This window comes from Oratosquilla oratoria, chromosome 27, assembly GCF_046742065.1.
Source record: "Oratosquilla oratoria isolate Oo_2021 chromosome 27, ASM4674206v1, whole genome shotgun sequence".
NCBI lineage: Eukaryota > Metazoa > Arthropoda > Malacostraca > Stomatopoda > Squillidae > Oratosquilla > Oratosquilla oratoria.
Window position 1 is genome coordinate 29,881,969 of NC_134803.1, and position 22,844 is coordinate 29,904,812.

The following is a 22,844-nucleotide window of genomic DNA, read 5'->3' on the forward strand; positions in this document are numbered from 1 at the left end:
ACACACACACATATATATATATATATATATAATTCTGGTTGTTGAAGGTGTGGGATGGGGAGGAATCTATATGACAAACTTTGCCTTTATTGGGTCTGTTGGGTCTGACGGCACCAAGCTCATCGCAAATAGCATAAACCGTTGTACAGAATAGGCATAAAGTGTTGTTTTTGCATTGTACATACACAAAATACGTCACTAGAGGCTTTCCTTTTCTTTATTCCTTTCAACAAAGCACTTTTTTTTTTTTTTTTTTTTTGACAGGGGAATCAGCAAGGGTTGAGAGAATGGTTCCCCAGTCAGGTGAGGACAAGGGATGCTACTTTTAAGACACCTTCCTAGTCTCCCATGGATCCTATAAAGGGCTGCTCAGTCATGCAGGTGTGGTGTGCGTGTACCCCCACAAGCATGCTTGTGCGTAAAGTGCAAGTTTATGCATTGTAGAGTTGTGTGGTAGTTGGTCCGATTCAATGGTCGGAAAGGCCAGAAAGGGTCACCGCAATTAGGTCGCGTCTTGTCATGGCGTCGGGTCAGTCCATTGTATATATACTGCCTGTCCCGAGCGGGCAGGACTTTCAATAAGTTCTCTGTATTCAACTTGTTACGCGTCACTAGGCCTTCGCGGTCGTCCCCCACTTGTAGACCACGCCACGTTTGCCTCTGACACACGTACTTCACTAGAATAAAGTAAACAACGAAACCACACATCACTCTCCCTATGTCACCTTAGCTCAAAGTAACACATTCAAATGTTACATTGGTGACCCTGGGAGTTTTGACGCGAGCGCACCCAACCGACCCTGGATCATCGACAAGCTTCGTGACTCCGGCACTACTTGGACGTTCGTCAACTGCACCACGGCCGCAGCCGACGCAGCCATCGCCCCCCGCCGCTGCGGCACGTCACTCACGACCGCATCCCCGCTCGACGTCGCTACGCCGGGGAAGTTACCGCTTCCGACATTGCCGTCTGCGCCGCCTCCACGGGATTCTCGCCTCCATTGACGTCGCTCACGGCTGCCCCGCTTCCGACGTCGCCACCACCGATGTTACTGCTTCCAATATTGCCGTCTGCGCCGCCTCCAGGGAGTTCTCGCCTCCATTGTCGTCGCTCACGGCCGTCCCGCTTCCGACACTGCCGTCTCCATTGATGTCGCTCACGGCCGCCCCGCTTCCGACGTCGCCACCACCGATGTCACCGCCGCCGCCTATACCAGTATCGCCTCCCGATACTACTCCGCCTACAATGCCTTTGGAGACTCTGACGCCTCCCCACGCTTTGCAGGGGAAGGTAATGTGGTGTACATGTACCCCCACAAGCATGCTTGTGCATAACGTGTAAGTTTATGCATTGTAGAGTTGTGAGGTAGTTGATCTGACTCAATGGTCGGAAAGGCCAGAAAGGGTCACCGCAATTAGGTCACGTCTGGTCAGTCCCTTGTATATATACTGCCTGCCCCAAGTGGGCAGGCCATTCAGTTAGTTCTCTGTACTCAACTTATGCATCACTAGGCCTTCATGGTTGGTCCCCCACTTGGGGACCAAGCCAAGTTTGCCTCTGACACACGTACTTCACCTTAGCTCAAAGTAACACACTCATATGTTACACAGGCTACCGCTAAGCTGTACTTCACCCTAACTCTTAGTACAGGGTAACCACTGGGCCTGCACCATCTTTCATTTGGATTGTACATAGGAGCTTCAGGACCATCTCCTGCTCCTATCATACACCATTATTGGAAGACTGTGTAATAGGAAGAATTTAGTTGTTGTTAGTTGAGAGAAGTTTTTACAGTAAATGAATATACTGGTTGTCTCATTCACTACCTCAAACGTAGCATCAACTTCCCTGGTGGGACTCGGTCCCTGGGAGCACAGAGGTGAAGTAGCATTTGGTCTTCCTCTAGAAAGTCTGGAGAAATTTCTACCTCTCCCACTCCCCCAATTGAAGCTGACATATGTTTGAAGTGATCCTTGCTAACTTCAGCATGTGTTAGAAGTCATCCACACTGACTTGCATACTTTTGCAAAACCAACACCAGCTTGTTTTATTGTCTTCTAGGGAAAACCAACAAAATCTAAAGTAAAAGCATTTGGTTTTATTGATTTTAAAATCAGTTCTTAATGTTAATAGTACAGTGGGCTCCAAATTTTGCATTCATTTATTTAACAATGTGGTGAACTTTCATGTGTACCATTAATCACACCAGTATATTATTCAACAAGACAGTTCTGGTTTGCATGGAGTCGGATTGCATTCAACATTTGCTTCATGCTATATCACAAGACAAATTTTCATTCTTCTGGATACTGGTCAAAGTAGATGAATCAAACATAAAATGATATGACAATTCTTTTGGCTTATGATAATTCATACAAGATTATTAAAATTTCCATCAATGGCTCACCAGAAGAAACTACAGACGATATGGTGAGGTTTAATCACAGACACAACACAATACTCCATGTGCTGTGGGTTACATAGCAATCAACACATTATTTCAACACCCCATGCTATATAGCCACTACCAATGTAATATTCCATGTGCTGCGGAACCCCTCGTCTCATAGTCAACCATTATTAGGTAGTAGTGTTTTCGTGTTTAATACAGCACAGCCTATTCTATGTCAGCATTAACATGAGATTTCCTTATGCTAATTCTAAATCAGTGTAAATAATGGCCTTAATGGTAGGTAGGTATTATCGCTGACAGGTCACCAGCGCATGGCCTTAACCAGTATTCATGATCAGTGTACATGATTACCTTGTAATTTTACTTCTAATGACAACAAACATCTAAACTGGGCTCCTAAATGTTCTGCCAGCATACAGAAGGATGAGCAGTTGTTTATGGCATCACCTGATTCACTGAGCATTGGACCTCCTTGGCTGTGTGGTGAGCATACTATCAGTTCTATATATCATTTAGAGTTCAACCTTGTTAGTAAACTACAAACTTCCTGTTATTATTCTGCATTTATATGGGAATATAAAAAAGCACTACCAACCACTCACACACTGGCATAACTGTAACAGGATGAAGATATTCAGTAACCACTTACTTTACTGCTAATATATCCAAATTATTTATTTTTTTCTAAATAATAATTTTTCTTTCAAGCCAACAATACAAGACATAAGACATCAATTAGTTTCTAAACTCCATTTTGGTAACTGTAAAAGAAGAAAAAGAAAGAAAAAAAATCTTCAATCTATTTTTGGAACACCATTTATATCAGTGTTAATAATTGCATTCCATTCACTTTAGCAAATCAAATAATCCCTTGATTTATGAAGATGCTGCCGCCCTTAAGTCTCCTCAACACCTGTAAGATTACAAAGACTATGAAAGTGTACCGTCACCAACAAAAGCTCTTGCCTCTTTCTGTATCTATGCAAATATAAATTTCATTGTTGGTTTGTCAGCATTGGAGATCCACTACAGGACTGCCAGCCTATCTTAGAGAATGTTGCAACCAGTGAACTTTTGCCACAGTGGCTCATTCCAACTTGGCAAGGTGCATGAAGTGCATGAGAAGTGTAAAGGCTGTGTTGGAATGGCTGTTGTCATGAATGTAGTCTGTAACCAGTGCAATTAGAGTGGTTATGCTGATCAGGTGCTGGCGATGAGTGCAACATTGGTCAACAAATCCTCTGATGGCCTTTCCAGAATATGGTCAAATAGCCTAGGTTCAAACTAGAATCTCTGTCTGAAACAGGGATGCTCATCTGAAAGAATTTTTTCTCTTTTGTTGAGTATATTTTTTTCTTTGTTCTACAATTTAAGTAACTTTTCATACATAGAATTGTGATATTGCAGCTGCACCTTGAACTTATATCTACATAGATACATTTAGGAGAGACAGTGGGACTTTTAGTGGGGATTGTATTATGAAGGATAAATTTGACATCTCCCTGATATTTCATTTTTTTTTTTAGACAAATGTGGACTGATATTTTTTCAATGACTGAAAAATTACAGTTCACACCCATCATAAAAATGGCAGAACATTCTTCAGAGCACTATACCCTTGTTTACTTTAACCTGGCCTATATTTTCTACACTTATTACAGCTGTTTTTACTTATAATTCTCATAGATTTGAATTTGTTCTTTTGTCATTTCCTACTTTTCTTTCTTCTTGTTATGTGAACCTTTGTGTCATTTCCTAATTTCCCTTCTTTCTATTATGTAAGTTTTTCAATGACACTTGCTCCAGCCACCAATGTATCTTTATTATTATTATTATCTTTTTTTTTCTTCCAAAATTTCTGCCAAGCTAGAATAAACAGACTACAGAATGAGCATGAAGTACATACCACACAGCTCAGGGGTCATATCATTATTTGCTCTTCTGCTGACAAATCACAAGAAATAAGAGCACTACCATACCAAACTGTGGATTTGCATTGGCTGGTGGCCTCAGTCTCTTGTAAGATCCCATTTGAACTAAAAACACGAGGTACACATTATGAAATAAGGCATTTGAGTACCTATTGACTTGAGCAAGCCATATAATTTCACTGACAGCTTGGCTTAATTCACCACAAAAGAAACAAAACACCATTACAAAATTGGAAAACATGATTATTCAACACTCCTTGCTATTACAAAACTCAGAAGCAGACTCCGGCTGTAAGAAAGTTGAGGATACACTACAAAATTTTCTGAACTTATAAGTTGTAGAAATATAATTCCTTTTGCTATAATAATGTCTAATTGCAGCAACTCTTCATTTCATCTCCTCAACTTTATTAAGAGTTTTCCAGAATATACTGTAAGTGTGAACAAAACCATGACAGCATTTTCTAATATTCAGCAGATGGAAGGCAATGTGAAACCCACAAGTACATTCTCAAAATCTCACTACAGACAATATATCACCCTAGAACAGAACTGTCATAACTGGTTTAGTGAATACCTAAATACCATTATGTACAAGCTCTGGATTCTAAACAAACTGAAAAAGTGCACTTTTGATCCATCACCAGAGCAAAATCAATGAGAAAATATGTGATCTCTGATTGTAACCAAACAATGCAATATAATATGTATAAACTGGGTTAAAATCTGTTTCTGTACAACTAACACATAGTTATGAAAGTTTAGTTCTGAGTGTTCTTGTCCCTGGAGGCACATGTTCTTTGTGGCAATGGTGGGCTGGGCGGGCCCGGGGAGGAAAAAGGGAAGCAGAGAAATTTATTGAACCTTGACCACAATAGGGAAAGAAGGTTCCAGTTGGATAGTACAGAGGAATATTATCTATGGAAACAATGAATGGGGTTATGGGTCTATTCTTCATTTCAAATGAACCTAAGCAACTTTTATCTTTATTGTTATCAAAATGATTTACTTCTATTCCTCCCACAGGTTGTCACTAGCTTGTCAACAGGAGTGAAGCAACTAAATGAGCATTGTTGCAAACCAGTTCAGCATGGGGGGGTGGGGGTGGGGATGACCAACGTACATGGAAACACTTCAGGCTCCTCAACACCTCTTCCCAAACAGAATCATCTTTGCTCACATATTCCCCAAACACTCCTATATAAACTTATTATTACATTCTGCAACCTCTGGTCAAATAAATGCTCATTCTCAATCCATCCAATGTGATAAAAACATAACAAGCTACATTTTCACACCTTAACAAGAAAACACTTTCTATCAATAGTTCCATTACAAAAATTCTGATTACTTCATCAACAGAAACTATACATCTTGGCTAATAAAACTGTTACATATTGAGACCAACAGTCCAACATTACAAAGAAAAATAATAAAGTAAAGATTACTTTCATATAAAAATGAAAACAGATCTCAGAAGTCGCTTATAATATTACACTAATCTTACTAAAAAACATATTTATGTAGCAGTAATATTCTTTCCTTGCAATACATAGGCCAATTGGGTTACAGTAGTTCTAATAACTACCATGCTTTGATTCCTTCCTCATTTCTACCATTAGTTTCACCAATAGTTATATCCACTTTTCATTTTAGCTACAGTATCAAACCTCAACATCATGAAAACATCAGGATCTTAATTGTTTTCAGATTAGCTTTGGAAGTATGCAATAAGAAAATACTAATTCCTTTGGGGATATCACACTTTGGTTTCCTTCACTTAATCATTCATACATAAACTTCAGCCACTTAATGACCACAGAACAACACAGTTCCCTATCTCATACATATCAATCCAATGATAAGATGGATTAAACAATATAATGTTGACAATGAAAGATATATGATTTGCAATTACCTTGGCTAGCAATACCATTGCCACTCAAATTGATAACTCTTTCTGACCTACATGTTGTAACCAATATATGAATACGAAATAAAAGTAATCATTAAACTCAGGCTATGAAATTTATAAATACAATGATAACAAGTATGTGAATGTAGCACTGCGACCCATGAGTGTGAAGTAGAAAAATTGGCCAGTCTACCACAGTCGTGCATTCATGGAAGGTTGAGTGCCAGCTGTCATACCATGCTGCTGTAGCGTGCAGGCATTGAAAGCCATCTGCAATACATTGCAATGTTTGTGGAAAACACACACATATGCACATACACACACACACACACATATGCATGTACACATGCACACATACACATAAACACACACACATATATGGATAGAGATGATGAAAAAATTAAAAAATTGTAGAAACCCTGATCTGTCCAAGATTGGAAAATGCGTCAGTGGTGTGAGGAAGAAATGATGAACATGACCCTGTTGACAGAGTATGGGCATGTGAACACAAAGTATATGTGTGTGTGTATTTACCTAACTGTAGTATACAGGAAAGGAGTGCTTGTGGGTCCTTATTCTCCAATTATCATACCTATGGTTCCAGCTTGGGCTATATAACCTAATCTACATGGAAAACATCTTTTAGATGTTTAGTCTCTTTCATTTTGTTCTCATGACCTCATGAAGTCCTCCCCTCCCTGAGCGCAAGAGCTCCTCTGTCAATACAGTCCATCTCCATTAGTGACCTGTACAATGTAATCAAGTCCTCTCTCTCCGATTCTTCAACATTGATTGATCTAATGCTTTTCTTCTCTAGTATGGGTTATCTGCCATGGTGGACACCAATTTGGTTGTTGCTCTCTGTATTTTTTCGATCTTGCTTGCTTGTGTGTGTGTTTTTCCATGCATACACATATACACATACATACATACATTTGCTGTTTTGCAATGAGTTGAAGATTTAATTATCAAAAGTGTCCCCCCCATCAATCAATATGGTGCTGATCAACCTTATGAGTGCAATACACTTTTGCAGGTGTTCAAGAAATCACAGCCTACCTGAATGGTGCATAGGTGTCACACATATGTAGTCATCAGTTGATATGAAGTGTTGTGTCATTATATAATGAGAATTTACCTAAAAATAATGAATGTTCAAGTATTTTTTAACTTGTATCAAAATTACAATCATGATGGTGATAATCAAAGTAACTCAATTAGTTGTAAATACAACTAAATACTGAAAAATCACATACAATTATATATGTAACTGAAATGAGCAAGTTATCCATATGATAAATTGTTGACATGTAATTTGTACATGTGTACAAATGTCAACCATTCAAAGTAAATTCTAATGTAGTCAAAAGATGACTAACAATATCTAAGCTGCACATGTATTCAAATGCTTACATTTACATATACATTGTATGTGAAATAAAATCTTGACAAAACAATGTACTAAATAAAGATCAAATAATCTCTACAAAGAAATTATACATTTCCAATAAACCTATACATATAATCAAATGATAAATATACACATGAGGAGTACACACTCATGTAATATATATATATATATATATATATATATAATATATATATATATATATATATATATATTATATATATATATATATATATATATATATATATATATATGAAAAAAATATATGAATAGAGTACATGCTTGTGTGTGTATGCATTTTTGTATTACTGAATGACAAGTTTCCCATTCCTTTCTACCATGAAGTTTCTAGTGTTATGTGTTGGTTGACTGCTGATGCAACAGGCGAGACAGAGGGGACGGGTCAGACAACCCACCCCCAACAGCACGACTGGGGTAGTACAGCCACAGGTGCTAGCTGGGCCCTGGAGTGATCTTGCCGCCTAATGATTACTCAAATATAAGTGATGCAGCAGCATATGACACTGAGGAGTCATTAGAAGAGAAGCAGCGGGAGGACTGGGCATACTGCAGGAACTTGAGACTCATCCGGTGTCCATTGCTGGTCTTTTGCAAAGTTGATACAGCCTGGAATTAGAACAAATATACTGCGGTATTATCATTTCACGTAGGAGGGAGATGGGGATATAGGGAAGAAGAAAGCACGGGATAGAAAAAAGAAAATAAAGGAAAATATTCTTTGGCAACCATCACAACTTGGAGTGTCTCAAAAATTTAAAATGGTGGTTTAAGATGAGAGGGAAATAAGGGTGATGGTTGGGAGTGGAATGGGTAGGAGTGGGTGTGTGGTTTTACTGGTTACCTCCCTAATAAGGGAGAAGCCCTTGGTATATAGATAATTTCACCCTAAACCCCCAGTGAAATAACTAATAAAGTGAAGAACGAAGGCTATATTTCAAAACAATGATGGGAGTGGGTAAAGTTTCACAGAACAACTACCTACTGGATACCACAAGACTATTCAATGGGGTTACTCAAGAAGCAGTCTATATATCACGGGCTTTTTCCCCCTTACAAGTGAGGTAGCCAAGTCATAAGGCAAGTATCCATTCCACTCCCATCCACCACCCTTTCCTCCCTCTCATCTTACCTCCTCATCGATGATGTATCCCACCCACTGCCCTGGGTCAGAAGCAATGCAGTAAGACACAGCACACCCATTTCACTTAATCAGTGACCCCCCCTCCCCCTCAACATCCCATCATGCAGAAAGAGATGAGGAGGAATCCCTTCTGGCTGCATCAAAATATCATTCATACATAACCACTCCCAACCCTCAACCCCTAATCCCTCACCCACTCCCTTCACTCCATCATAGTATCATTTATATACAGCCATTCTCCATCAACCCCCCCAAACTCCATCACCAATTCCTTTATACCCTCCTCTGACCCTCCCACAAGCACAGTATTGTCAGCAAACAATAATTGGCTCACTTCCCACTTTTCTCCATTTTCTTTAACCATTTCCAATCCCCTGCCCATTACCTTTGTCTTTATTTCCTGCACTACCCCACCCATATACAAATTGAACAGCCATGGCAACATGATATATCTTTGACACAGTCCCACCTTTACCTCAAATCACATGCTCTCTCCATTTCCAATTCTAACACAGGCTCTATCATAAAAACTCTTGACTGCACTTAACAGCTTTCCCCAATCCCATATATCTACAAAACCTTACACAGTGCCTTTCTGTCTATATTATCATAAGCCTTTAGAAAAAAAAAAAAAAAAAAAAAATTGCCAAAGCTTTCTCATATAGCCTAACTACAAAAATCTGATCCATGCAACCCCTACCTTTCCTAAACTCACACTGTTCCTCACCAATTACTAATTTTGTTCCCCTCATCCTCTCAATTAAAACCCTCCCATATGCCTTCCCAATTACACTCAACAAAATAATCCCTTTGAAATTACTAGTCACATTTGTCCCCTTTCCCCCTGTAAAGTGGAATTATACAGGCACTTTTTCAGTCCTCCAGCACTCTACCCTCACATAGACACACACTAAACAACCTCACTAATCAGTCCACTATTACTGTTCCTCCCTTCTTCATATGTTCCACATGACACCCATCTCATCCAGGTGCCTTACCTACTCTTATCATTTTCAAAACTACTTGCACCTCATCTTTTCTTATTTCTCTTTCATTTTCCTCCCCCATTACTGTAATTTTCTTAGCATCTCCCACTGCTATCACCAATCCCTCCCTATCCTCCTCCACATTCAACAATTCTCCAAGATACCCTGCTCATCTTCCCCTTGTCACCTCCTCTCTGTTAAGATCTGAGCCTTTTCCCTTTTCTTCTTTACTTGATTCACCTCTTCTTCATTTCTTAACTTCCATTCAAAATTTTCTGTCATACTCCTCCCCTATTTTACATCTGCCCTCCTTTATCTTTTGTTTTGCTTCTCTCTTTTTTTTGTACCTCTCGTCCTACTCTACATCAAATTTCTGAATGCTTGCTTCTTCTTTTCTATTACCTTCTTCACTTCATCATCCCACCACTCAGCTTAAGTGTAGTTGGGAAGGCTTATGGTAGGGTTTTGATTGAGAGGATTAGAAGAGGAACAGAGGGAGCAATTGGTGTGGAACAGTGTAAGTTTAGGACAGGTAGGGGTTGTGTAGATCAGATTTTTGTGGTAAGACAAATATGTGAGAAAGCTATAGGAAAAGGTAAGGATGTTTTTTTTTGTGCTTTTATGGATCTGGAAAGGCTTATGACAGGGTAGACAGGAAGGCACTGTGGGAGGTATTGCAAATATATGGGATAGGAGGAAAGCTGTTAAAAGCAGTCAAGGTTTTACAAGAGTAGTAAAGCTTGTGTTAGGATTAGAAATAGAGAGAGTGAGTGGTTTGGGGTAAAGGTGGGACTTCGTCAGAGATGTTATGTTGCCATGGCTGTTCAATTTATACACGGATGGTGGTGTGAGAGATAAGCAAGGGTAGTAGGTCAGAGATTGGAGATGGCTAAAGAAAATGGAGAAAAGTGGGAGATAAGCCAGTTGTTGTTTGCTGATGACACTGCACTTGTAGCAGGATCAGAGGAGGGATTGAGGAAGTTAGTGACAGAGTTTGGGAAGGTGTGCAAAAGAAGGAAATTGAAAACAAATGCGGGTAAAAGTAAGGTGATGAGATGTACAAGGGGAGAAAGTGGCAGCAGACTGGAAGGGAGTATTAACCACTTCGATACGGTGATGCCTACGTAGGCGGCATGAGGAGCAAGTGGGTACTCGATGATGCCGACATCGGCATCTTGATTATATTTATTGTAGTCGTACCTACGTAATCTCTATTCTCTCTAAACTGGCTTCATCAATTTTCTATGGTTATAAAAATACACGGGTGAAAGAGAACGAACGATTGAGCACTGACTTTATTTTTTATAATGCGATTATTATGACACAACATCGCACGTCGGGCAGCTAATGCTGCCAGACGTGCGATGTGCCCCGGAGTGAAGAGGTTAAGGGAGAGAGACTGGAGGAAGTGGATAGTTTTGGATACTTGGGTGTGAATATGGCAGGAAAGGGAGGAGTGAAGGTGAAGGTAGAATGTAGACTGACAGAAGCAAGTAAATGCCTTGGAGGATTAAAAAGTGTAATAAGAAATAGACATTTGGGAATGGATGCTAAGAGGAGATTGTATGAAGGAGTGATTGTGCCATCAGCACTGTACGGGGCAGAAACATGGAACATAAGAAAGGAAGACAAGAGGATTTTGAATCTGTGTGAGATGAGGTGTCTGAGAAGTATGATAGGGGTTACTAGGATGGAGAGAGTGAGAAATGAGGAGGTGAGGAGGAGAACGGGAGTGGAAAGGAAGTTGGGAGATATGGTTGATGAAAGAGTATTGGGATGGTTTGGACACATGGAAAGAATGAGTGAAGAAAGACTAGTAAAAGAGGTGTGGAAGGCAGAGGTGGAAGGAGTGAACATCATGGGTTGTCCTAGGATGAGATGGATGGACGGGGTAAAAGGGGCATTGGGAAAGAGGGGAATGTCTGTTGAGAAAGGACGGGAAAGGACAGAAGATAGGGGTGAATGGAGAATGGTTGTGTATGGATGATGCTGTGATGCATGAAGTGAAGTGAGTAGTGGATGGGGGGTGAGGGAGTATGTGTGAGAAATAAATTGACACAACCTGAAGGGATTTCTCCCTGCCTTTTCTCTTTTTCTGCATGAGGGGATGGAGGGGGGGGGGGGTCGCCGATTTAATGAAGCAGCCTTGCTGTGGATGTGCTGTCTTGCAACACTGCTTCTGACCCAGGGCAGTGGGAGAGATGCAGGGATGACCCATCATCCAGGAGGTGCCAAAATAAGAGGGAGGGAAGAGGGTGGAGAGGAGTGGAGTATGAGAGAGAAATGGGTGGGGAAGGGCAAACGAAGATGTGTTGGGAATAGAGTTTATTCCCCTAATGTTTCGACCAACTTGGTCTTCTTCAGAAGACATGTTGCATTACAAAAGGACCACAAGTCTTATACTCGCAGTGAGGGAGTATGTTAGGGATGGAATGGGTGGGAGTGGTTTTTATGCCTTTCTCTTTTGTCTACCTCCCTTATAAGGGGGAAAAAGCCTTTGGTATATGTATGTACTCTTTATAACTTTTTCACAGATTTTTGCTACTGTGCTTGTAAGGGAAACTGGTCAGTAATTTGTTGTGTCTTCCTTATTTCTTCCTTTACAAATTGGTACAATATCAGCATTTTTCTATTCTTGCATTTTTCCTTTGAGCAAGAAACTTATTATGTTGTATATTTTGTCTGCTGGTTCTTCTTTATATTATTTTAATATCCAACTTGCTATTCCATCCAGGCCATGTAATTTCCTGACATTGAGGTTAGTTATTTGATCCATTATTTCTTTCTGTGTTACTTTCATTTCCTTCATGGGGGTTTTTCATTTCTCTCCCCTCAACCCAATGTTGTATTTTTTCTCTAGTGAAAATAGACTTGAAGTGTTTGCACATAAATTCAGCCATTTCAGAAACTTCTGTGTATTCTGTGTTCACTTGGCGAAGTTTTACTATTTCCTGTTTGTTTTTTAGTTTCCCATTTACATATCTATAGAATAGCTTTGGCTGATCTTTACATTTTTCTATTAATTCTTTCTCATTGTTACATTTTTCTTCCATGTGTTTTTAATTATTTGTTCCTTTGACATATAATTGCCACTTTCTAGATTTCCTGTCTTTTCTCCATCTCTTCCAAGTTTTGTCTCTTCTATCTTTCACTTCACTGCACCTATTAAACCAGCACTTAACATAAACCTTTTCTTGTTTTTGTTTTGGTACATATTTATCCATTCCTTCTTTATAGATCTTCATCAGAATCATCCATTTTTCTTCCACTTGTGTTTCTTCTTTGTAGAATTTTTCCCTATGTATGTAGAATGGAGAATGGTTGTATATGGATAATGTTGTGATGCATGAGGTGGAATGGGTGGGGGGATGGGGGGTGAGGTAGTATGTGTGAGCAAATTTTGATGCAGCCCAAAGGGATTTCTCCCCATCTCCTTTATGCATGGGGGGACGGAGAGGGGTCGCCGATTTAATGAAGCGGCCTTGCTGTGGATGTGCAATGTCTTGCGACACTGCTTCTGACCCAGGGCAGTGGACAAGGTGCAGGGATGACCCGTCATCCAAGAGGTGCTAAGATGAGAGGGAGGGTGAAGGGGTGTGGAGTGTATTCAGGGATGGAATGGGTGGGAATGATTTTATGCCTTTTCCTTTTTGGCTACCTCCCTTGTAAGGGGGAAAAAGCCTTGGTATATGTATGTATGTATGCTTTAAGAAAAAAATTCCTAAGTTTCTCAAGGTCTGTTTTACCATACATTAGTTTTCCTTTTCTGTGTTTCTCATTTCTCTTTACATACATTTCCTCCTCTAATTCTAACTCGAGTAATATGTGGTCACTCTTCACAATTGGTATCTTGTATTAAATTTTGTTTACTATTTCAGGTTCTGATGTAAATAATAAATCTAGTCTCAATGGTTCTTCATTATTTCTAAATCTAGTGTTTTCCTTTACCCAGTGTGTCATTGTATGTTCCATAGTCATGTTGAGTAATACATTTCCCCATTGATCCTCTCCGCCTTTCACTGTCATCTCTTTCCAACATGTTTCTTTGCAATTACAATAACCCATGAGTACTGTGTTACTTCCATCCTTCAGCATCGTTTTTAATGAAGATTTCGTATCATTTAACATTATGAAGTAATATTTCTCTCTCCAAGACCCTGTTCTTGGGGGCACATAAATCACTGCATTTTTTTTTTTTCTTCTTCTTCATGTCACTATCTTCAATTTTTACTGTGATCATCTCTACCCTGTTCTCTCCATATGTAACTTTTGTCACATTTAAGTTTTTCTTAACCAGGAACATGACTCTTCCACTTTGTTTCTCCTCTCTATTTCTAAGCCAGTGATTATATAATCCATGTCTAACACTGGTACTAGTGGACCTCTTAATTTTGTCTCCACAATTCCCATTACATCTGTTTTCTTCTTCTGATAGATACCGTAATCTTTAAATTCATTTAATCCTGAGATTCAATCCATTTATGTTAGTATATGATAGTTTTAATTTTCTATATCTTCCATCTTGTTCTCTGAACCTTTCATTTTCTTTTTTTCCTTGAGTATATAATTTTTTCAGTCTCATCTAATATTCTCCAACAGAAGTGTGTTATCTCGGTCTCCATTCTCTTCTCATTTTTTTTCTTTAGCTTCATTTATGTCCTAATTCTTCTGTTTCCTTGTCATTCATGTCTTTTTATCCATATATTCTTATAATGTTCACTTCTTGCTAATTTTCCTGTTCTTGTTAAGATTTCTTCCACTGCCATTTGTGACCTTAATTTAATCTTTAGTGGTCGACTTTTTCCTTCTTCTACATACCCATTCTGTGCACTTCCTCTATTTCCTTATCTATTTCTTGCTCATTATCCTGTACTACTTTTAGAACATTTTTTGCCTATTCTCTCAGGAACCAATTTTGGTTATGTTTTTCCTTTTACCATATAAATTACTATACATTTATTTTTCATCTACTGTATCTCTTACTAGGTTTTCTTTTTTGTTTAATTACCTTGATAACTGTATCTACTGCCTTCTCCTGCATCTGTTGATGAACTATTTCTTTGAAAATTACCTTATCTTCTTCTTTGTCTTTTTTCCAATCATTGCCGAGTTGCTGTAATTCATTTTCTCCTATGCTTTTTCCCACTTCCATGGTCATTGTTTTGATTCATTCATCTACTTCTATCCTTATGGTCTTATTATTTGTGTTTTCACTATTTTTCAACTTTTTGTTTTCACCTTTCAGCTCAGCCAGTTCTTTTTTAGTACACTTATCTCTTCTTTTATTTCATTGTTTACTTCTTTAAGTTAGTCACTTCCTTGTTTAAGTCTTTATTCATCTTCCATAGATCGATTGTTTCTTCCTTCCATGAATCGTTCATATTTCTCATATCCCTCTCTTATGTCTATAATTCTACTATAGTCTTCTTTTGTACTTGCTGAACCCAGAAAAACTATTTTCATTGCCATTGTCAAATAGAAAACTTTTGGTAGCTCTTGGTGATCTAAAATCTAGATTTTTACTTTGTTTTGCTCTTGCACTGGTAGCCAATTCTGTGTATCTGTTTAAATTTGAACGTAGCAAATGGTCATCTTGGGGCCCCTCTGACCTATATACCAGTATTTACCTAGTATTTTATCTAGTTGTATCTTACAGGAAGGGGAGCTACACTTGTGGTGTCCTGTCTTTGTATCTCACAGTATCTAGTTTGCTCTTAAATTCAAGTATGGTTTTTGCACGCTATTGTTTCATCCAATTTGTTCCAGACATCCACCATTCTGTGTGGAAAGATGTTCTTTTTCAGGTCTCTTCCATAACTGTTCTTTTTGAGTTTCTTTTCATGTCCTCTTGTATTTCTCTTATCCCAATTTAGTAAGTCTTCTCCATCAAGGACTTCCATTCCTCTCATGATTCTATAGATGGTCAATAGGTCACCTCTTTTTGTTCCAGAGTCAATAATTCCAACTTTGACAATCTCTCTTCATATATCAGTAGAATTATGCCTTTTGACTTTGGCTACCTCCCTTGTAAGGGTAGAAAATCCATTGGTATATGTATGTACCTACATACCAAGGGTTTTTTCCCCTTTATAAGAGAGGTAGCTAAGTCTAAGGCACACTCCCACCCATTCCACTCCTATCCACCACATTTGCTTCCCTCTTATCTTAGTTCTTCATGGATGAAGGTTTATCCTTGTCTTCTGCCCACTGCCTGGGTATATACCCCCCCCCTCCCCCACAGCATCAGAGCCAAAATAATATATATTTTTTTCATTGCTTAAATCAACTCAAAATTATGTAAAACCAACAAATCTTGCTTATTTTGATTTACCTTAGCCTAGAAGTGGAGAAACTGGGTAGATTTTTTCAAGATGTGTGTGCAAAAGTTTGGTAGACCATCAATAGTCTTTCTTTTGCTCTTCATGCGGGTTGAACAAGGTTGTATGTTTTGGGGGAATCTTTGTTAGAATTTCAGAGAGTGAAGGAATTTGACATTTATGATTTTTCAAGTCAATGTACAGTCACCCATGATAGTCTGACATTTATGGAAACTGTGTTTATAAATATTTTTTGTGGATTTTTTGGCAAATATTTATCACTTTGTTATGTGGTAATTTGATTCTTCGGTCTCTTATTTTTATAATTTCATGGAGGATAGGTGATTGTAGTGTTTCTTATTATTTTGGTAGATGTTTTAGTAAGCATCCATCACACCATTATTGCCCAGCCACATTTTGTATTATGCATTTAATACAAAATTAGCAGTGTGAAATTGCCAGTTCTATACGTCTAAACATCTTAATACGTACTAAATAGCACCTGCCTAACTGTCAAAGTACAACTTCACCTCCTTATATTTCGTTTCATATACCAGAATCACCTAAATTACATCCTAAAGCCAATTTTGTACCTTAAGTTACCCCTGAAAAATTGCTGCCAGGGCTGCCAGTTTCGTCAATGAATAAAAAAATTTAGGTGCCTTTTATAGTCAATGGATAGGGCTACTTGGTCATTGCCACAGATTCCCTCAACGTAATGCCTATTTTTAGCAAATTTTTGAAATTGCGGAATACTACATATGCCGCTGACACTCAATCCATAAAACAATTGTGGCATATGATGTATGCCGCTGATGCTGTAGGGGTTAAGACTTACTTCCAACTCTGCCATCCTCTCCCCTTGTACATCTCGTCACTTTACTTTTACCAACATTTACCTTCAGCTTTCTCCTATCACATATTTTCCCAAACTCCATCACTAACTGCCTTAATCCCTCCTTTGACACTGCCAAAGTGCAGTGTCATCAGCAAACAACAACTGATTCACCTCTCACTCTTCTCTGCTATCTCTAACCACCTCCAATCTCTTTGCCTTTACCTCCCATACCACACCATTCAGTTACACATTGAATAGCCACAGCGACATGACACAGCCCTGATACTGCCCTACCTTTACCTCAAACCACTCTCTATTTCCAATCCTAAAACAGGTTCTACTACTCTCATAAAAACTCTTGACTGTCCTTAACAGTCTTCCCCAATCCCATATATCTACAATACCTCCCACAGTGCCTTTCTATCTACCGTCATCAGTTTTCTTTAAATCCATTTTTTTTTTTTTTTATTCAAAGATGCATACATACATATACCAATGGCTTTTTCACCCTTACAAGGGAGGTAGCCAAAGTAAAAGGCATAAATCCACTCCCACCCATTTCAACCCCCAAATACTCCATTCATCACACATCTCTCCCTCTTTTCTTGGTTCCTCCTGGATGACAGTTTATCTCTGCATCTCACCCACTGTCCTGGGTCAGAAACAACGTAACAAGACACAGCACATCCACAGCAAGGCCACTTCTACCTAAATTAATCCTAAAGCCGATTTTGTACCTTAAGTTACCCCCGAAATTTTTTTGCTGTACTATGAGAGGCAATGTCAATCGGACAGACATGAAAATAACTAAAACTATCATGACTGAAGATAACAACATGCAGTGATAATCACAAGAGCAGACAAGAATATAACAGCTCACCAAATGATTGTACAACAGCCAAACCAGCTATCAACAGAAAGTAATCATATATAAGACAGAAACTTAAAATACTTTGATATGAAAGACAAACACTTACACTTAATAAGACACCTATCGGATGGCGCCCGCAGATAGTGTTGCCATATTTCTTCAGGTACTCAGTAAAGGCACTTGGGTTCAAGGTTTCGATCAAATTCATGCCTTGTTTGTCCAATTTCTGGATTGATTGCCAGATGTCACCCGCAGACCGATCAAAATATGTGTATCTGAAGCGTTGCCCCCAATGGCAGAAGTCAGAGGAGATGATAAAGAGGTTTTGTGGGTCTGCGAGGTAGGGGGCCAAGATACGCCCATACAGGTGCTCCCGGTCAGGTGTTAGGGAACCTACCATGATGGGCACAATGGTAAACTGGTCTCGGTAACTGAAAAAGAAAAGATAGTGCTTAGCATTTTTGATCTGCTAACCATTTTCCAATTAAAAATAAATATAAATTTAAGTATCTGCACACACACACACACACACACATACACGCACACTGGTGAGCTTAAAAAATGTAAACATCTTTTTGTTTGTGCTCCATAGATGAAAATTCTAATTTGTACAACAAAAGGAGGAGGCATGGTTTCTATCAAATGAGAGGGGGAGCAATTGTGGGTGTCTATAATGAATTCTCTGTGGTGTTAGTTTGACTTAATAAGAGAAAATACATGAAAATAACAATAATTTTGAATTGAAAGTTGACTTGATTGCAGAGACATGTAGGGGCACCACGCCAAAGTACAATGTAAACAGACCAATCAAGACACCAGCTAGGCATCGAATATATAATGAAGAATCATTTTCATGCCTTGGTAAGTACAAGAGAAGAAATTTGAGTTGAATCTTAGACATGGAAAGGGAAATGAGTAATAACAGAAAATGGTGAGAGATCGAATTCATGGAAGGAAAGAAATCGTAGAAATAATGGAATGTTTAACCCAAGCTAACATCATGATATCCGATCTAAGAAAAATAAACTCAGTACTAAGAACCGAACTCAAGGCAATGAAAAACTATATAATAAAGGTTAAGCATGAAAATGAAAAGATGAAAGTTAATGACACTACCAATAGTGAAAACTTAAAAAAGAGGTAAATAACAAAATACAAGAAATTATTGAATTGAAGAAATCTTAGGTGAGGAAAGTATACAAAAGATTAAGAAATGGAAGGAAAACAGAGAGAATGAAGAAACTGCCTTTAAAGAAATAGTCCAACAACAGATTGAGGAAAATACAAAAGATACAATCATTCAAGTAATTAAAGAAAAGGCAAATTGGATTAAAGATGCAGTGGATGGAGAAAAAAAAAAAAAAAAAAAAAAAAAAAATTGTATTGTAGTATATGGACTAAGGGAAAAACATGGTCTGGTGAGGTACATGAGAGAAAAAGCAGAAAAAGATACACCAATATCAATTTTAAAAGAAATAAAAGATGGTGATCAAGAAGTAGAGAAAGATATTGACGAAGTGTATAGAATGGGACATTATTCTAAGGAAAGAAAGCGATCCCTAAAGATAAAACTAAAATCGCAAATAGTAATAGAAGACATATTAGAAAAAGCAAGCAAGTTGGCAAGTAGCGAACATTACAATAAGATATGGATAAAAAGAGAAATGAGTGTTGAGGAATTAGAAAAAAGACACTAACAGATGAAGCTAAGAAAAGAAAAAAAACAAAGAGAACAGAGACTGAAAGCAAGGCATTCTATTGGAGGGTAATTGACATGAGACTGAGAAAATGGTATATCAGGATGGGTGAAACAAAAACAGAAATAAAAAAGATGGAGAAAGAAAAAAAATTAAAAGTGGCCTATACTAACATTGATGGATTAATTTCAGGGCTGAATGAACTAAATGATTACCTGTTGGATGAAAAACCAGACATAATGGGAATTGTGGAGACGAAATTAAGGGATCCAGTAGCACCCAATAATGTTGGACAAGGGTTATATAATTATTGGATTCAAAACAGAAACAAGAAACAGGGAGGAGGAATCATGTTCTTGGCCTAGAAAAACTTGAATGTGACAAAGATTACTGAGGGTAAGAACAATGTAGAAATAATCATAATAAAAGTTGCAGACACGGACATGAAAAGTAGAAATTTTGTGATGATTTATGTGCCCCCAAAAATGAGCTCTTGGAAAGAGAATGAGCATTCAAAAATGCTAGAAGATACAAGGCATTCATTAAATGAGATACTAAAGGGTGGAGGTAACCTAGTAATTATGAGTGATTTTAACTGCAAAGAAATTTGTTGGGAGAAAATGACAGTGAAGGGCGGAGAGGATCTGTGGGGTAATATATTACTGGACATGACAAAAGAACATACAATGACACAATGGGTCAATGAAAACACCAGATACAGAAATAATGAAGAATTGTCAAGACTGGATTTAATATTTACAACAGTACCTGAAATTGTGGATAAAATTGAATACAAGACACAATTTGGAAAGAGTGACCATATACTTATAGAGACTGAACTAAAAGAAGAAATATATATGGAGAGAAATGAAAAGTACAGATAAAGGAAGATTCATGTACAACAAAATGGTCTTTGGAGAACTAAAGAAATTCTTTCAAAATGCAAATTGGGAAAAAATGCTACATGAAAGGGCCAAAAGTGGAAGAGAAATGGGAGATCTTATGGATATCTAAAATGAAGGAGTGAATAGGTATGTACCAAGAGAGAAACGATAGAGGGTGTACATTAAATGCTGGTTCAACAGAAGATGCAGTGAGGCAAAAGATAGAAGAGACAAAGTTTGGAAAAGATGGAGAAAAGATAAAAAATCTGGAAAATGGCAAATATATATAAACTATAGAAATGAGTATGTAAAAGTGTGAAGAGGAAAAAAGAAACTATGAGAAAGATATCATAGAAAGTTGCAAAGAGCAATCCAAACTATTCTATTGATATGTGAATGGTAAACCTAAAAATAGATAGGAAATAGTGAAACTACGCCAAGGAAATACAGAATATACAGAAGATCTAGAAATGGCTGAATTTATGAATAATCACTTCAAGTCAGTTTTCACTAGAGAGAAGGTACAGTATTGGGACAAAGGAATTGAAGTGCGATCTCCCCCAATGAGCGAAATAATAACACAAAAAGAAATAATGGAGCAATTAACAAACCTTGATGTTAGAAAATCACACTGCCTGGATGGAATTGAAAACTGGATACTAAAAGAATGCAGAGAACTAATGGACAAAATATATAATAAGTTGCTCCCTTAAAGAAGGAAAAATACCAAAAGACTGGGAAAATGCCAACATTGTACCAATATATAAAGGAGGAAACAAGGAAGAACCAACTAATTACAGACTGGTCTCACTAACAAGCAATGTAGCTAAAATTTGTGAGAAAATTATTAAGAATAGATGGGTAAAACACCTGCAAGAGAATAATATAATAAACTCAAGACAATTTGGGTTTAGACAGATCATATACCACAAATTTAATCAGTTTTTACTCAAGACTAATAGATATAATACAAGAAAGGGATGGATGGGCTGATTGTGCATTCTTGGACTTACAAAAAAGCCTTTGACAAAGTACCACACAAAAAATTATTTAAAAAGATTGGAAAACATAGGAGGGAGACAAGGTCTACTAAACTAGATGGAGGACTTCCTGAATGGTAAAAAGATGAGAGTAGTACTCAGAGAAAAATATTGAGGTTGGAAGGAGGTGATTAGTGGAGTTCCACAAGGATCTGTATTGGCTCCAATAATGTTAGCTATTTATGTGAATGACTTGGATGATGATGTGGAATGTTTCATGAACTTTGTAGCAGACGATGATAAATTGTTGTGGAAAGTAAACACTGAAACGGATCGCAAATCACTACAGGGAGACATAAACAAGGTTTGGAAATTGAGTCAGAAATGGGAAGTGGACTTCATCATTAACCCCTTCTATACGGTGCCGCATACATAGGCGGCATGAGGAGCAAGTGGATATGCGAGGCTGCCATATCGGCGTCTTGATTATATTTATTGTAGTTGCCCCTGCATAATGACACTCTCTAAACTGTCTTCATCACATTTTCTATGGTTATCAAAATTCACGAGTGAGAGAGAGAACGATCGATATAAGCGGTGACTATATTTTATGATGCGAGTATTATTACGACACATCGTATGTCTGACAGCTAATGCTGCCCGCGAGATTTTGGCCCGGAGTGAAGAGGTTAAGAACTGTAGCATAATGGAGTTCGGAAAAAGTAAAAATAGAATATCAGGACAATATACAGGTGGAACTAAGGAGGTAACGAAAGTGGGACCTGAAAAAGATCTGGGAGTAACCATCTCAAATGACATCCTCTGATAAACAAATAAGAGAAAACAGAGTGTGAAAGAGACTTGGGAGTTCTAGTGAGTCCGGACCTTAAAACCAAGAAACAGTACATTAGTGCCAGGAATAAAGCTAACAGAGCATTAGGTTTCATTGCTAGGATGGTAACAAATAGAAGTGCAGAGGCAATTATCAAACTATCTAGCGATAGTTAGACCCATCTTTGACTATGCGGTACAGTTTTGGTCTCCATTCTATAGAATGGACATCAATTCACTAGAATCAGTACAGAGAAGAATGGCCAAAATGATACATGGACTCAGAAATTTGCCTTACGAAGAGGCTTAGGCACCTTAACTTACACTCTACGGAAAGATGTAGTGCGGGGTGATCTAATAGAGGTGTTCAAGTGGATCAAAGGCTTTAACTAGGGTGATGCAAACAAGGTCATCATATTAAAACAACAGGGCAGGACTTGCAGTAATGGATTTAAACTGGACAAATTTAGATTTAAGAAGGAAATAGGTAAGAATTGTTTTACTAATAGGGTGGTCAACAAATGGAATAGACTTAGTAACCATGTAGTGAATGCTGAAACTATCAGTTGTTTTAAGAAACTTCATGGATGGGGATGACAGGTGGTGATGT

The 22,844-nt window shown here is 38.1% G+C and overlaps 1 protein-coding gene across 1 annotated transcript in view; it reads right to left on the bottom strand.

The window, feature by feature from the left end:
- Positions 1-7,913: 7,913 nt before the first annotated feature.
- LOC143039936 (protein MEMO1) overlaps positions 7,914-22,844 on the bottom strand; it is a 72,638-nt gene continuing 57,707 nt past the window's right edge. Inside the window, exons 6-7 of the mRNA XM_076210384.1 lie at positions 17,949-18,273; positions 7,914-8,295 (exon numbers count right to left, since the gene is read on the bottom strand). Coding sequence (XP_076066499.1) covers positions 8,158-8,295; positions 17,949-18,273 — 463 coding nt within the window. The 3' untranslated portion in view covers positions 7,914-8,157. The remainder of the gene's footprint in view (positions 8,296-17,948; positions 18,274-22,844) is intronic.